Source organism: Onthophagus taurus, chromosome 1 (genome assembly GCF_036711975.1).
Source record: "Onthophagus taurus isolate NC chromosome 1, IU_Otau_3.0, whole genome shotgun sequence".
Classification (NCBI taxonomy): Eukaryota; Metazoa; Arthropoda; class Insecta; order Coleoptera; family Scarabaeidae; genus Onthophagus; species Onthophagus taurus.
Genome location: NC_091966.1, coordinates 2,801,756 through 2,819,787, shown reverse-complemented (window position 1 = coordinate 2,819,787; position 18,032 = coordinate 2,801,756). Strand labels below are relative to the sequence as shown.

The 18,032-nt window shown below is 32.7% G+C and overlaps 1 protein-coding gene across 3 annotated transcripts; it reads right to left on the bottom strand.

Annotated features, from left to right (window-relative positions):
- Positions 1 to 3,464: 3,464 nt before the first annotated feature.
- LOC111423429 (poly(A) polymerase hiiragi) lies at positions 3,465 to 17,968 on the bottom strand. 3 transcript variants are annotated; one of them, XM_023056665.2, is made up of 10 exons: positions 17,744 to 17,968; positions 17,326 to 17,674; positions 12,079 to 12,201; positions 11,762 to 12,017; positions 11,498 to 11,709; positions 10,751 to 11,048; positions 5,094 to 5,512; positions 4,897 to 5,004; positions 4,675 to 4,840; positions 3,465 to 4,527 (listed from the first exon to the last, which is right to left on the bottom strand). In XM_023056665.2, exons 1-9 carry the CDS (start codon positions 17,776 to 17,778, stop codon positions 4,709 to 4,711), a joined length of 1,932 nt encoding a protein of 643 aa, XP_022912433.1. In that variant the 5' UTR covers positions 17,779 to 17,968; the 3' UTR covers positions 3,465 to 4,527; positions 4,675 to 4,708. The 3 variants fall into 3 exon arrangements, with proteins under 3 accessions (XP_022912433.1, XP_022912427.1, XP_022912441.1); XM_023056659.2 differs by having other exon boundaries at positions 3,465 to 4,620; positions 17,744 to 17,967; XM_023056673.2 differs by having other exon boundaries at positions 3,465 to 4,620; positions 17,819 to 17,966.
- Between the last annotated feature and the right edge of the window lie 64 nt (positions 17,969 to 18,032).

The following is an 18,032-nucleotide window of genomic DNA, read 5'->3' as shown; positions in this document are numbered from 1 at the left end:
TAAAATTTATCACAAAAACAATAAAAAAATGAAAAATTAAGGTTGCTAATTTCAATGTTGCCAACTTTAATATTTTTTATTACAACTTTGTTGTTTTTCGAGATAAATGCATCATGTTTGAACTCATTTTAAAGGTTTTTTAATAAAGAAAGAACAAAGAAAAGGAAAGAATACATCATGAAAGAACACCATGAAGTTGTCCATTTGTCTATTATATCATTATATGATAATATGATAACTGATAACTAACTTCAAATTTAAAATGTCACGTAATTGGTTCGTTAGCACTTTTTTGTAATTCGCGACGGTAATGAAAGCTCTAACAGTACTCAAACGGGTGCTGTAATGAGACTCCTTACAGCATCTGATGCTGTAATGAGATTTTAGTAACATTTTATGGAACCAGTTCAAGTTGGTGACATTGGGTCACCAACAAAACATTACAAGACATTAATTTTTCTAGTTGTCAATGTGACAATTTTTGTCTATGGATGTTTAAACACGTTCTTAGCATCGAATACAAGGTCCACAATGATGAAGACATTGAACACTGAGGAATTTCTCTTATTTTGGGAGGTGTACATGAAACATTTTTTTCAGGTGAATACATTTTGTGTTTTGACAGTTTCTAATTGTCAATTCAAATTTATATTTTCAAGTGTTACGGTGTTACCAACTGCTACATACCTATTTCCCTACATTGTCAAAATTTATTTTATTTTTTTTCAAAAAAAAGGATAAAAACGCGAATTACTCATTCATTAAAAAACTCGTGGCTTCGCCATTCGTAAACTTGAATTCGTGCATTTCAAGCGTGTCTTACGAAACTTGTTTTTTAATATACTATTTCAGGTTCCACTATTCGTAGAGGTTTGAAATTTTGGTAGCATGGGTTGTTCATTCGGAACCTTCGATGTAAAATATTTTCAAACGTTAACATTAAAGACACACCAATAGAGAGGGTATCAGCTCGCCTATCTAGGGATCATTATCAGGAGAAAAGGTGTAAAATACAGAAAGTGAAAGTCGCCTTCAATCGTTCAAAAGTCACAACTTCAGCATCGATATTAAAGTCAAATGTTCCTCTATAGAAGAGTACTAAGGATTTCATGGGTGGATAGAGTAAATAAATTAGATAATTATAATTAAAATCCATTTTACCAGTTGTTATATCATGAAAAGGTAATTAATTTAATTTTCTTAATCTGTACTTTTAAAACTGGTTTTATTAAATTAAGTCTGACCAGTTTCGGCCCATGACCATCCTCAGAGACTATTTTTACAAGAGTTCACAAAAAAGTCATCTCGTTAAATATTAAGTTTATAAGAATGTTCTTCAATTTTAACGTGTCGACTTGTAAATTTTATCCTTAATTTTAAATTTTATTTTGAATAATTACGAAGCTTTTGTAAACTTAATATTTAACGATATGACTTTTTTATGAACTCTTGTAAAAGTAGTCTCTGAGGATGGACTAGTCACACTTAATTTAATAAAACCAGTTTTCAAAGATCTGTACTTTTAATTACCTTTTCATAAATAAATTACGGCAGTAATGAGATCAACAAGAAAAGAAAACTGGAATCATCTTCAGTCCGTTGTTACGCCACAGTTGGCGACTAGGCCTCTTCTCTGCCTGTAAAGTTGGCAGCTTACATTACTAAAACTGGAATATCTTGGATATATTATGATGCAAATACCGTCTTTTGAGGTTCGTCCTCCATGGGTAAGTGTATGGTAGAAGAGGACTAGGAAGAAGGATATTGTGATAATATGTGTATTCGTCTTTCGAAAATGAATAAAAATACTTTAATTAAATACAATAAATAAATAACAATCTTTAATAGAAAATAGAAAAAATACTTTACAAAAAAAAAATTATTGAAACAAAAAAAAAATATCTAACACGAGACTACAAAAAAAAATAACGAAAGTAAACGATCTCAGGGTTTGTTTTCTAGGGCTCATGTAAACGAAACACAGTTGCTCATGTTTTAAAAAAAAACATTGAAGTTAATCTATAACTTTCAGCTCTAAAACTTCTTAAATAAATTGATTCTGATAATTGAAATAATCAAAGTGATCTGAAATAATTGATTTTGATTCGCTCTGGATTACACACGAGGTAAGTGAGTTATTTTTTTAGAAATGGTATATCGAAAATAAAAAAAAATCTTAACTTCTTTGGTTTTACAGATGTTGGTGGAATTGATTGAAATCTTGATTCCTCCCTGGTTTGAACTGCTCCTTTTTCCCCCTTGGTGGAATGTGCTGGTACCCCCTTGGTGGCTTTCCGGAAAAAACTATTCCGATGTCTTCTTTCCCAGATTGGTTATCGTACACTTCTTAATTAATTTTAGCTTCTTTTCTTCTCCCTCAATTGTGAATTTCTTTGGTTATGTTTTTTCTTCAGAAATTTATCTTCGTAGGATTTCACGAGCGTTTCGAAATAGATGTTTACTCAATGATGATCAGGAAGCGAATTCCGCGTCTTCGTTATTCATTTTTCACCCTTTTTTCGGCAAAAATCGACAAAAACTTCTCTTTTTTGTCCATCACCCTCTTTGATACCACAAGAAAAAGTGTAAAAAATTTGTATTTCTGAGCGCCATCTCTTATTGACATTTGGTTTTTCTTCCAAATTTTCAAAAATTACTTTTTAAATAAACTATATTTATTGAAATCCTTCAATGTCTGAATACTCTGAATTATTTCATTCCCCTTTGACACAATTTTTCACATTAATTCTTCTTTAATTCCAAAATTTATATTCCGTTTCTTTCAAAATCTTCACATTTTTAATTTTCAACATTTCGGTTTTAAACTGATTAAAATCACTTGAATCTGATGTAATTCATTATAAGCTTTATGTTTTTAGGTATTTCAAGAAGTTTTTTGGCTGTAATCACCCATAAATTGAATACTTTGAATTTGGAGGTTATGTTTCGTTTTTTTTGTGGCCTCTTTTTTTTTTAACTAAATACAAGAATATTTCTTAATCTACGATGGAAATACGGACGGATTTATCATTGATTAAAACATTTTTACAAATAACGACGAAATCAATGAGAACTATAACAAACTTTTATGAAATTTTTCAACGATCAGCTTTAACTATCCTCGGTACATCAACTTTGATATCAATACGTGAGCTGTTCTTTATATTTTAATTATAATATTAATTTGAACGATTTGAAGAAGTACTAATAAACTCTCTAGGCTCTCGATTTACAAGGATTTTTCTACGGAATGTCATTATTTCCTCTTTATTGTAATTATTTCTTATAACAAAACTATTGTTTATTAATTAATTAATAAAATTATGAGTGGAACCTAATATTATTACAATATCGTGGATTGCAAACTTATAGACATAGTTCTTATCTAGAATCAAATAGGCACCCAAAGAAGACAATTACTCTCATTATTAAGGATTAAGGGAGTATATAATAATTAAAACACATTGTGGGATGGGTTATTATTTATTGATATAAAGAAAATGATACATGATTACTTACAAAATCTAGAACAGAATCAAAATCTTCTTAGATTTTTTTTAAGAAACTCGCGAAAGCAAAAAAAATTAACTACTAATGTAGTGAAAAATTTCGAACGATGAATACTTTCCGATCAATAAACAATCCCCACGATTTCTTATTTTTTCGTATTTTCAATTTCGATCTACATGGATCTTAAAAAAAATGATATAGTACAAAAGAATACGGCAAATGTCCGTTTCAAATACGGATTTTTTTATAATTTTAAATTAATTTTTGTTTATTTTTAATGATTCCTTTTTTTTGGAGTTTTTAACTTATACCTTTACAATTGTTTAGATAAAAGGTACTACTAATTAATAAAATATTTTATATACATTTTGAAAGAAAAAATTAATAAGAAAATCTTCAACGTGTTATTATGATTTTTAAAACATCCTCGAGTAAAAAAATACATTTAAGTGACATTTAGGGAAAAAACTAAAATAACATCTATTTCTTCTTCTTTTTTTTTTCTCAAAAAAATAATTCAACTTATATGATATACGTATTTCTAATTTAAAGGAAAATAAACTTTCGTCAAATAAAAACTGAAAAATCTTTTAAAATTCATTGTTGAAGTCACGCATGTCAAATTTACAAGTGATTTTAACAATTTAATTTACTCCGATTTTGATTTTATTACCATTAATGAATGTGAAATGAATAAAGGTGGGGAGTAAAATACTATCGCAACAACATGGTTTATAAAAAAATTAATAAAAAAAACAATTAGATATACACGCAGACATAAAAAATTAAGCCACAATTATTGGTCACTCTCTATAATATACACATACATTCTCAAGAATACGTAACATACTCCTAAAAACAAAATAAGTAGGGCTTAATTTTACCCCTTAAAAAAAACTAAATTGCGATAATATTTTACAACACAATCGACTACGACGGATATTGTAATTAAAGATACGTACTTGAATTAATGAGGGGATATCTTGAGTGGGACCGATGTTATTTACTTATTGGAATCTAGAAGAAACAAGAAGACCAAATAATCCAATGTCACCACCATTTTTTTGTTCACTATAACGTTATTTATTTTTTTTTTTATTCATTTTCATCCTATTGTGAAAATTTAACTTTAAAAATTAATAATCCAAGTAAATCAATACGCACATTTTAACGTGATTTATGTTACAATTGATGGTTATCAAGTACATAAAGTTTGAGCTGGCGGACTATCTGTTGGTGTTGGATGTGATATACTATTCGAACCATCATCGTTTATGCTAAAAGTGCTATTGGAGTCATCGTTCAAGGAATTATTTGATGAATCTTCAAACTAAAAATCAATAAAATTAATAAATTAAACAAAATCAATTAAAAAATATAAATTACAGTTGCAGATCGATTTTCTTCTGATAATCTGGGTTGTTTGCTCGCATTAGCATCGTTACAGAGAGTATCAGAAAGCCTCTTTCGATTGTTAACAGTCCCATCGTTACTCTTAAAAAATTAAAATAACCAAACAAATAAAACAGTTAAAGTAAAAACACACAAATTCGCAACAAAAATCTTTCATTGAAATTTCTTACATTGGAATCGTTTGCGGTAATTGATGACCTCTTACTATTATCCATACTTTCTGATAACGACAAAGACCGCTTTCGTTCGATGTTGGCCCCGTTTTTCAAAGTGCCGCTAAACTTCCTTTCTCGCCTAACCACGCTCGGCGATAAATATTGGTGCAATTGCTTTCTCTTAACGTGTCTCGCTTCCAATTCCATGCCGTCCTTTAACATTTTCGAATTTGTCGCTTGCCTATTGACCGTTTTCGTAAAATTCTGAATATCTTGCGTTAGATCGATATTCAAATTTTCGGTTTTTGCAAATTCTAAACCTATGAACCACATGGTGGATACGTGCGGATTCGATTCCGATGCCGGTTCGATCGTATTAAAATTTTCGGGGTTTATATGGGCTAAGACTATGTGCGGGTTTCGTTCGAGTGCAACTAAAAAAAATAATTGTCTTGTAAAATCTAATTGAAAGAGAATTAATTTATTGTATTATTATATAACTAGTGATTCCCAAACTTTTCTATGGTGATCTTCCAGTGTTGAATGTCAGAATGGGTGAAATATATGCCACATAATACAGCGGCTATTTACAACATTTGCTTGACCACTTTGTGCAATATGAGGGAGCCAGAGGCACGGTGATGCTTATCTTTAATGGGAGAATTATACAACGGCCTGGATATTGTGTGATTTGTAAAGATCCGAGGACTTTAGTGATCTGAAGACGTGGGACGAATGGATGAAATAAAGGATCTTAAAAACGTAATGATACCTCAACTGGCCAAGGGGAATACCACATACGAGATGGTAGGATAGTATCAAGAGAAATGCTGTGGAGATTCTTGAAGTAAGGAATTGGCTGCTACAAGTTATTGAAGGCATAGATTAAGGCTCAGTCTGGGTTGTAACGCCACTGGAAGAAACAATTATTCCTAAACTTTTCTATAGTGATCTTCCAGCGTTGGAAGTCAGAATGAGTGAAACATGGCATCTAAGACAACAGCTATTTCCATGTTTTACTTGATCACTTTGCCCAATATAAGGTATTTGATGGAGCGTCATCTCATCGGGATGCAAACATCACGTTATATTGCCTTCAAACCATTTGAAACCTGTTGGAATACAAAAATTTTGGTCTATGTTAGCAACAAAACCAGCAATTTGAAAAAGAGTGATTTCAGAGAAGTTTTCAAGAGGATTGGATAAGAATTCCTGATTAGGTTTCTGCTCCCCAATTCTGGGGCCTTTACTCTTTCTGCTCTTTTTTAATGATTTTCCATTCTATATTGGTAACAGTGCTGACTGCTACTTTTATGCTCACGACGCCACCCTGTTAATTAGGGATCGGAACATCGATGAGGTCCTTAAATTGTCACACAGTGTTCTGAATAGAGCACGCAATACTAAAGCAATACTTTTTCTGGCCTTTTTCAATCTATTGTCTAACCGGTTTCGGCTTACGCCATCATCAGAGACATTAGAAATATAGATTAGATTTTAGCAACTTATTTTTCATTTAATTGTTCATGTAAACGGCTTCACATAGGTATACAAGATAAAATTATAAATATGAACACATTAAAATTTAAAAGATAAAATATAAAACAATACTATAAAACTTGGATTGACGGGCACTAATTCACCTTTGTGAAGTCGTTTATTTTTTTATTTTTATTTTACATTCGGGATGCAAACAGGGTTGACCCCCAAACAAAGTATTCATTAGATATTCAACTAAATATTAATAACAAAAAACTTAAGAGTACAACAAAAAATAATATTCTAAATCAAAAAGAAAACAAAATCAAAAGTAACATTCCAACAATAATGAATAAATCAAAAAATATAAAAAATTATCGTTATGAACAACTAAATGGAAAATAAGTTGCTAAAATCTAATCTATATTTCTAATGTCTCTGATGGCGTAAGCCGAAACCGGTTAGACAATAAATTGAAAAAGACCAGAAAAAGTATTGCTTTTTATTGAATTTATGTTATATAAAAGCTAACTGGTCAACATGGATCAAACTTTCATCATCATCATCATTTTAGATGAGGGCTAAAATGACTTAGGCCGGGTTTATACAGACGATTTAGCTGTAAATTTAAATTTAAAAATTTAGCTGTAAGAGTTAAATGTATTGAAACCCCATGTATTGTTTATACAAAGCTGTAAGATTTAGCTATAAATATAAAGTTGGTCAACTTTTCTAAATTTGCAGCGTCACACATGCGCAAGACAACCTCAATCAGCTGTATCCAATGATCGACCGGTGTAAATAGCGCGTTCTAACCTAACCTTAACTGTTGTTTATTTCTGTGCCAACAAAATGAGTGAATTTGATGGAAAATTAATTAAAATTGTTGAGAACTACCGATATATTTACGATAAAAAATGTTCTGAATATAAAGATAACATATTGGTAGAAAATGACAACACAAAAACTAGTAATATTTCGTTTCTTGAGGTTGCGATTCTGTAAATCATAAATTCTGCATAAATCAATTTTTTTCTTAAAGTTAAATAAAATCCTTAAATCTAAATCTTTAAATTTAAATTTACAGCTAAATTCTGTATAAACCCGGCATTAAAAACAGTGAAAACGACATTTTGTCTTAGAAATTCAAATATTTTGAACTACAGTTACACTATGTTCTTAGGGATGTATATTACACCACCTAACTTAACATTTGATAATCATGCTACCATAATAGGGGGAAAGATAAGCCGTACTTTTGCATTGAGACGCCTAATGAGTACAGTTTCGCTGGATGTACCTAACTTGGCGTATCGCGCGTTGGTCCATTCCTTGGCAACCTACTGCATTTTGGTATGGGATAATAGATCTTCTAACGCACATGGCTGCAAATTTCTATTCAAAAAGCTCAGTATTCTTACGATTCCTTGTGAGTTTATACTTGAGTCTATACTTTATGCGAACAGCAACAAGTCAGCGTACCAAGTTCAATCTGATGTGCATGGATACGGGACTAGGGTAGGCACAACTTCAAGCCGAAATGCTGCCGTTTGAATATGTCACAACAGGGACCAGAATTCACATCCCAGCAGGTCTAAGAAAAAACGGCTAAGCCTTTTTTTAATTTGCAATGCATTCTACAGTGTTCAGGACTTTTTAAATGTAAAATGTGTTATTTAATTGTCAACGTTAAGGTACGGATAAGCGAAGAAAAGAGGTTAAGTGTGTAATGTTAATTATTTTGTTTTTTCTTTTCTTCCTGTTATTTTTTGTAATGACTGACGAATGTAAGGGAATTGTTCATTCTTAGAAACACAATAAAGTTATTATTATTATTATCACATCCTATACAACATATGAGACACGGTTTGCAGTGTGTGGCTCATCTTCTGATTTCAATGAATCTGAAAACAATGCCAGCGTCTCCTCCTTGGTGGAAATAGTGCTATTAAAAACCCTTCAAAATTCTCATTCACAAGAGACTCTAGAATCAACTCACAATAATTTCACCCAGAATACAAACGGACCAATGTCTAATGAATCATGAACTCGTTTAACCCCATTTTAAACAATTTTTTACACACCAACACGAAAACGCCCACAGAGCTTTCCTTCTGCATTAACATTAACTTTGTAGATGTTGCCCTAAAGAAATCAATGTGGAATGAGATGCTGTAGACTCTAGATTTTTCATCACATCGTTTGGGATTCAGGTTCTTTGCATGAGTTTTCCTCATCACCTTTTGAGATTAGAAACGTACACTACTTCTTGATAGGAATTCTTTGGCGGATTTTTGCACCTCGTCTGCAATCGATTTTGGTGGAGTGAGGGTAAATGTCTTCTTATAAAAGACGTTGTCTTTACCAAGATATATAAAAAACAATTTCGTCTCAAATCGCCGAGGTTGCTTGCGAGCGAGGCGCTACTACGCAAAGCGAACGATTTCATGTTGATATACAGCGGTGTGTCAAATGTCTGGAATATAACCAATAACTTCGCCATTTGTGGATTTAAAGAAAAATGTTTCAAATACAAGTATCATTATTAATCGTGACGCATTTTTTGTCGGTATTTGCTTGTTTGTATTGTTTTTTGTTTCGTTGCTATAGCAACCAATATTGTTATTTTAAATGGGATGCATATATTTTTTTGCTCTATACGATGCATGATTTCTATCACCGTACCCATACAGCATTAACATTTGGATTCTTTATCGTTCGCTTAATTGCGCCATATTTGTTTAAACTGTCAATTGTTTGACATTTAAAGCTGTAAACCGCGCTATTTCGGCGCCTGCTTTGATTGTAATTTGCTGATTTAATATTTTCAGAAAACGCATTTTCTCTCGATTTTTTCTTATACAACCATATAATTTGATATGTTCATCTCGTAGAGGGATTTATCTTCTATCCAAATATGTAAAAAAACATATGCATCCCATTTAAAATAACAATTTTGGTTGCCATAGCAACGAAACAAAAAACGACAACCTAAACCTTGACGTCACAGAGATGGGCGGAGCTTATACCGACTCCAAACATCTTCGTTGCTAACGATAAATCCCCATATGCCAAGGATAGTAGAATCTAACAGGACTGCTACATTCATTGTATTTTTGCAGCCTACCACGGGTTGGTTGCCCGCACTTTACGTCACACTATTTGCCACGAATGGTAACTGTCTGTGTTTTTAGAGGTTATATGATAGACATTAATGCGTCTAAAAACATAAAACGTACGATACAACCTCTAAAAATACGCAGCAAACGCAAAGACCACAACAACAGCTGGGCGTGGAAAATGGGGTGACGTAGTTTGCTGGCAGGTTGTCACAACATTAGATGTAGCAGTCCTGTTAGATTCTGCTGTCCTTGCCCATATGCAATTTTTCAATAGACAACCTAAGCCTTGACGTCACAGAGATAAGCGGAGCTTATACTGACTCCAAACATTTTCGTTGCTAACTGTGTTGCTAACGGTAAATCACCATATACAATTTTCCATTAGTGTTAAAATAAAATAAACTAAGTGATGACATTTCAAATGACAATTTTTGGCGATTTATCTTAGCAACTGTGGTTAGCAACGAAATTGTTTGTAGTCAGTATAAGCTCCGCCCACCTCTGTGACGTCAGACTTAAGCAGTCTATTAGTGTTAAAATAAAATAAACTAAGTGACATTTTAGATGACATTTTTATGGCGATTTGTCTTAGCAACTGTGGTTAGCAACGAAATTGTTTGGAGTCGGTATAAGTTTCGCCCACCTCTGTGACGTCAGACGTAGGCAGTCTATTAATAAAGAAACTTTTATTTGAAACATTTTTCTTTAAAACCACAAATGGCGAAGTTATTGGCTATATTCCAAACATTTGACACATCCTGTATAAAATCTAGCGCCTCGCCCGCAAGCGACCTCGGCGGAGTGAAGATAAATGACTTCTTATAAGAGACTGTATCTTTACTAATTGTAAGATATCTATGTGACGATTTTACTCCAAATCGACGAGGTCGCTAGCTTCAATATATCAACACATACTTGTTTTGCAGGATTGTAGCGCAATTAAATCGACAAAATAGTACTTGTACCAGAATTTGTTACCATATAATTGTGAAAAATTTGAGAATCACAGTTACTTAAAGGAAAAATAATATTTGAGTGTTGATTTTGGAAAAATAATTATTTGTATCTTACCTATAAGTAGCCTGACTTTACTCTCAACCAAGCCGCACCATTCGAGATGATCCTCAGCGGTAGCAGCACAGACGGAGAGCATAATAAAATGTTTGTACTTCATGAAAAACGGTGGCGGTTCAAAGAGACGTTCCCACGGCTGTTTGCCAAGAATTATTTCCTCGGTTAGATTCAGGCCGCTCTTAAACTCCTCAATTAAAATCGATCTGGTCGACGTCGAAACGTTAAACGTCGAATTTTGTTGAGGATACGCCGGAGTTATGATAGGCATCAGATGATACCTATCCTGTACATTTACCTAAATAATTAAGTTAATGATTTTGTTAACAACTAAACAACGTGTAAAAAACAAAAATTAATATATAAGATAATTAATAAATATCCATAATCCAACAATTTTCAGTATTTACATCCACGAAGTACGTTTGATGAGGTTAGTATTTAATTAAGATTAATAAGAAAAGGAAATTTTCGTTTCAAGTTCATTTTGAAATGTATCCCGTTTCCTCATAAGATTCAAACATAAACACTCTTTCATCCCAGTTTGTATTCTTAAACATTATTCATCACCTTGCATACAAACGAAAATAAACCAAAAAAGATTAAAATATATACTTTTTATAAAAAAATCCACATATATTGCTCATCCACCTTGAAGAATTATTATTTTTTTCTGCAAAACGAGCAAGATTTTTTTATAATAACCCAGTACCATTTATGAAGTCGGAAATTAAATTTAAAACTTACCCTAGGATCCCAAACCGCGAAACCTAAATTTACACTAGACGGTTGCTTCAAAAGTACAGGTTGAGGCCAATTCCATTTAGAGAACACTAAGAAAAATTTATGTACTAATGTGGCCGCGACGGCCTGGGGATATAATTGACACGTTCGTGCCACTAACATCGCCCACGACACGCCCCCCAAATATCCTAATGCGTTACTGTAAATACCGTGACCTAAAAATACATTGCAAAAAAAAACTTCTTTCTGATTTTAGTTACAACGTACGTTTCGCCCATAATTTAATCGTCCTTAAAGCCAGTCTAAAATTATCTACGTTAGGAACGAGGCGTAAAATTTCGTCAGTCACCCTACAACCATTCAAACTTCGAACGCACTTAGGGTCCAAGTTTTTCAGTAACATGTCGTCTTGGAGGTCCATATTTTCCGGGATCTCTTTTAACGATAGCTTTGCGAATAACATGTCAATTTCTATGCCATCGAATTTCATTTTTATTACCGGTACAAAGGCCTCTTCCACAGCCTAAACAAAATAAATCGTTTTTGTAAAAAAACAACAAATAATGTATTTTTGAGTAACTTACTCTGAGATCAGTTACTTCAGGCTGCTGTCGTAGTAATTCAAAGAACGTTGTAAAATAATCGCTGCGATTTATGTGTCTAGGTGCTACGCAAAGCGCATCAATATCAGCACCTTTATTGTATACCTAGAAAATAATTATTTGTTTAATAATTTGATGTTAAATATCCAATTGAAAATGGTCCATTAGAAATACAGTCAAATCTCGATAATAAACGAACTTTATTTCTTTGTATACAGGGTCGCTGATATGTAAGGAAATGGTGGGTTATCTCCTAAAGTAAGATAGCTAGCGAAAAATGTTAAGATACAAAAGTTTTAGTGTTTTTTAAAATCTATTACAGTAAACACAAATTAAGTATACAATGTTACTCAAAAGGTTATGACGAAACGAAGTCACCTTTTCTTTTATGGAACACCTGTATGTTATTCCATATTTTGATTCATCTCGAAATTCTAAACAAAGTCGTTAGAGATAGTGAACTTTGTAAATCACTTTTATAAATTACACAAAAATATTTTAGTCGTTAATGTACAAAATTCACCAAGTTACCTTTGCAAGTGTTTCATCTCCATAGCAACGCAGTGACATGACACATGTCAAATATGCAAAAATAGTTTGAATAATTTGCGCCCAAAGATAAATTACGTCACTAATTAGATAAGTTCGTAAATTTTTAAAAGCTCGATATACCGAAAACGATTAAGTCTACATGAATTTTGTTTGGAATTTCGAAATAAACTAAAATATGGAATAATATACAGGTGTTCCATTAAAGACAACATAACTTTGTTTCGTCATAACTTTTTGACTGACCTGTATACTTCATTTATAAATTTATCTTTATTGTAATAAATTTAAAAAAACACTAAAACTTTTGTATGTTAACATTTTTTGCTAGCTATCTTACTTTAGGAGATAGCTGACCGTTTCCATACATATCAGCGAACCTGTATATTAATTGTAATGAAAGTTTTGTGATTGTTCAAGACACCAAGATAGAATTTCTTTAGTCTTTAGCTACTAAAGAAACCAAAAAGTACTAAACCGTCTATTATTCACTCAGAAAGCAGTGACCTTATTGTATGTAATAACGAACATGTATATTATTGGATAGAGTTTTGTACCGTATTCAGCTAACAGCGTTATTTGTCGTGAATGTAAAGATACTATACAATTTGAGGAAGATGGATAGTGTCTGTAGTGTTTGGATAGAGAGTACAGAGAATATGAAAAAAGCGATAATAGCCACTAATTATCACATATGCTCTACAGACAAACATTCAAATCATTAGTACTGTTCCCTAGAAGCTGAGAGTTGGTGTGAGTGGCAACAAGCTAAAGCAACTCTTTCTTCTCTGGCTCTACAGTCTTGGGCTGTCTCAGAATATCCTTCCAGCCTTCCCTGTCTCCCGCCCTTCTTCGCCATGCTCTCATAAGTTTTAGATCCTCTTCTATATTTCTCTATACCTCTTGTATTTTAGGTCTGTTCAATATTGCTATTCTTGTGGGTTCATCTTCCTCCATTCTTATCACATGAACCCATTTCAAGCGGTTGATTTTGATAAATTTAACCACGTCCATGTCGTTGTATGCCTGATATAATTCAAAGTTATATCGTCTTCTCCATAGTCCGTTTTCAGCTAAAGCAACTGGGTTGGATTATTTAGTGAAGCATCCTCTAGCACTTTATCCAGATGTACAAAAACTTGTGCTAGCATTTTATGAATATATCTCCTATCTCAAGATAATTTCCTAGTCAGATGTTTTGGAGTCTACAATCAGAATGCTAACGAAAACTTCAACTCGACGGAGTGGCGATTAACCCCAAACCACCTACATTCGGGCTTGGAAATAATTGAAACTTCTGCTTTTGTTAGGGCTAGCCTGCTTAATGAAGGACACAGTGTCATTTTAGAAATGATGAATTCATTGTCCATTGTTATTGACAGGCAAGCTAAAATATATTCCAATAAAATGGATGAACAATGAATTATTCGGCAAGGTTATGAACAGCTGATTACGAAAAGTTGATTTTATAAAGAAACAGAAGGTTTATGGTCCTGGTATGGTCCTGAAATTGCATACCAGCTGGTAAGTAATTGGAAATTGAACAAAAAAAATTTTGCTATCCAAAACTTTAAACAAGGATGTAGTTACCAATAGGCTGAAAAGACTAGAGCGGCAGTTTTTAAGAGACTACATAATTTACCTCATTGAAAACTCGATGGAAAACGTAAAAAAAGAACATGATGGATGTTATGTTATGGGTCGTAAATTGCAAATAAATTATTTTATCATTTTTGCAAGAAATAAATCACACGTTGTGAATTGTGAAAGTGGATGTTGTAAAACTAGAAGTAAAGTAAGTTCATTATTATTATTCAAAAATGGAAAATTCCTAGAGGTTCCTTTTTTAATAGCAAACATGTCGGATCGCAGAAACGGTTAAGGGGCGCCCAGTATAAGAAAATCGCTGAACAAAAACGAAAACAACAAGAAGTCATTAGAAGTTCTAAAAAATAAACACATTTTTAAAAAGATGCCCTGCAATTAATGAATCTAAAGCGGCCCTTACACAATCAATAGTATTGACAATATAACCATCAATCCTCGTGGTAAACAGTCTCAATACTTCACTACCTTACACGATGAATATTATTGTCAATACTTTTGCAGTATTGTATCAATCTACGTAGTTTTACTCGGTTATTTGCCGGTTTTTCCCTTCCAAATATGGATAATCATACAAAAGCTTGCGTAGCTATTATTTTGGCGCTTGGTACTACTAGTCGAGTGAAACGCAAACACTGGATGGAAGAATGGTTAAAGAAGAGAGATGAATATTCTCATCTAGTACTGTTGAAAGTCATCGGCCTCTGCGATGTAGATGATTTCAAGAACTACTTTCGAATTTTTGAAAAGACAGGATAGAAATGTGAGAGAAAGTACAAGTGTTAGGGAAAGATTAGCCTTAAGCCTGAGGTACCCTGAGGAAACCTGTGAAACCTTTATATATGTCCTACAAGACAATCAACTGGATGAACCAACAGTATCTCCATCGTGTGGAACGTCAACAACGTCAGTTAATGGGTCGGTCATTTACACCACTTCTTCACAACCGCGCGGCTTGAACTGAACTGAGTGTAATGTAGAAAATAAGAATTATGAAGAAACAGGAAAACAAGAAAACAGATGACCTGTTTTCAAATCATCTGAGTTAAAATAACACATATTTTTTAAGTGTGTTCATAGACATGTCTTGTTATTGTTACAATTAAATAAAAGTATTTATTTTTGAATGTTGAGTTTATTACACTGAGTATTGATGGAAATATTGGCGCCAACCCTACAGAGTCAATAGTATTGTCAATATCCCCTCCAATTTTCAGAAAATGTCGATTTTTATCAATACTGCATCAATAAAATGTTTCACCTTACATGGTCAATATTATTGTCAATATGCTAAGGTATTGTCAATATTATTGATTGCTTAAGGAAACTGTTGCAGCCGTACACGAAGTTATTTCTTTTGTCAAGCAAGAGCAAGCTGTTTCTCTAAAAGTTGAAGAAGATGAAATCGCAACGAATTAGTATCCACTGCAATGTGTATGAACCTCAGAGTCAACAATTCCCAGATCAACTGCAACATCTAGCAATGCCATTGAAAATAACACTTCTTCAAATCTTGTTACTACTGTGAGTGTTGATATTATAAAACCAGACAGAGATCCTGTTAAATGGGATATAAATGATTCAACCATCAATTATTTTGCAAGTACATAATTGCTTTGAACCAGAGATAAATTGTTCTAAATCGAAACGAATTTATTCTGAACAGGCAAGGTATTTAAACCCTAGAATATTTACTAGAAAATTTGTGAACGGTGAACAAACGTAAAGAACTTGGCTGATATATTCAAAAAGTACTCGTCGAGTGTTTTGCGGCGCTTCTAGATTATTTAACCCATTAACGCCGAAAAAGTAGATGTGTTTACTGAATCTATATGGTACCGGTAGGCTCTAATGGGTTAAAATGGATACATACTTTAGGTTTGACGATAAAAAAAATATAAATATTCGCGTTGAGCAGCACGAATCATCTCATTCGCACAAATCATCAATGTTGGGTTCAAATTCAGAGGATCACAGACTGGAAATGTGAATAAAATGCTATTTTCGCAAATTGATGAGAAAATTAACTACTGGAAGGAAATATTACAAAGTGTAGTTTCACTTGTGAACTGTGTTGTATCTTCAGTGACGCTCTTCTAGTAATGGAATCTATTTAATGGCAATGGAATTGGTGGCAAAGTTCGATCCATTCTACATGCGCTCAACAATTTATGACGAATTTGTAAAGAAACTAGAAGAATTATAGTTGATGAAGTTAAAGCATCCAAATATTATTCAATAATTGTTGATTCTTCACCAGATTTGGTGCATATGGATGAATTGTCCTTCATAATAAGGCACATGCAAGAGAATGGTAATCCTGTGGAAAGATTTTTATTCTCCCTACCAAATACAGGTCACAAAGCAGAAGAATTAACAAAACCCGTACTAGACACACTTTCAGAATTAGATGTATTTACATCCAATTGTTGTGGGCTGTCATATGATAATGTCAGAAATTTATACAGTATAAGTATGTCCCTGACTTTAAACGCGATTTTCTCAAACCTACATTTTTACAACACTTGAAGATATCTCAAAAACTACTTGACCAATCTTCCTTAAATTTGTTACCACCAGATAAACTTAACAGCGCAGGGAAAAAAGGAGTATTTAAATAGATCAAAAATTGTTTGGAGCTTAAAATTGTGTTAATTTAAAATATTTTGTCTGTTATACCCAAAGTCCATTCTAAGGAGGTCCATTATATCGAGATTTCACTGTATCTAGAAAAGATAAATAGTTATATTATATACAAATAAATAATTAACAACAAATCCACTAAAATAAGTTCAAATTCAAAATATTTGTTGATGATTCAAGATTACACTTTTCTAGGCGTTTCTAATTATTATTATTGTATTATTTATCTCCATGATGTAAAACATTTTTTATTGTTTATCACATTTAATGTAGTTTGATAAAATATAGGAATAATATTTTTAAACAATTACGCACTTTTACTAAGAATGCCAATAAAATATCTACGTACACTTCAATAAGAATTCCTATAAAATACCTTAAAAATTAAATGTATCCCACAGCAAAACTTTTAATAATAATAATAATACATACCCCAAGTCTATAACTACCAAATGTATATATTTTCCCCCCAACATTGTCCGCAACACTTTCAGGCATATTACGAGCTATCGACACATCCTTAATCCACTTCTTAACTAGACCATATAATTTTGAAAGTACATCCATTCGATGATTAAGTTCCTCGTCACTTTCAAACACGCCATAGGGTTTTAGGGCTTCCTCCAACTCGGTGGTTTTGGCAATATCGCTAGGTCGAGGTGGCGCAGTGGATATCGCAGAAGTCATACCGTACGTTTGAGAGTTTGAAACATTTTGCTTTGTTTGTTGTGAGTTGGGTTGGGTGGTCGTTTGACTGCCTATTTGCGCTGGCCACATTTTACTGAAACACCAAGTTGTAGGAAGTCATTATAAGATATCGCGAAACCGCGACAAGTTGATATAAACAAACCATAAAACGCCGGACGCCACACTTAAATTCGGCATACACGTTTATCTTGGTTAAATTTGGTTAAACGTTACTTACATTTATACAAATACAGTAATTAGAGTATTTACTTTTCATATATAAATCACAAAAACATTCCTTTTATAACATAATACGCGAGCAAGACAATGACATGTGTTGTATTGGCAACCCTGCAAACTTTACTAACGCAAATTTCTATACTAACGACATCTATCAGTTAATTCATATTGTAATTTTTGATTTTGTGTATTTTTTTTAATTTAATATTTTT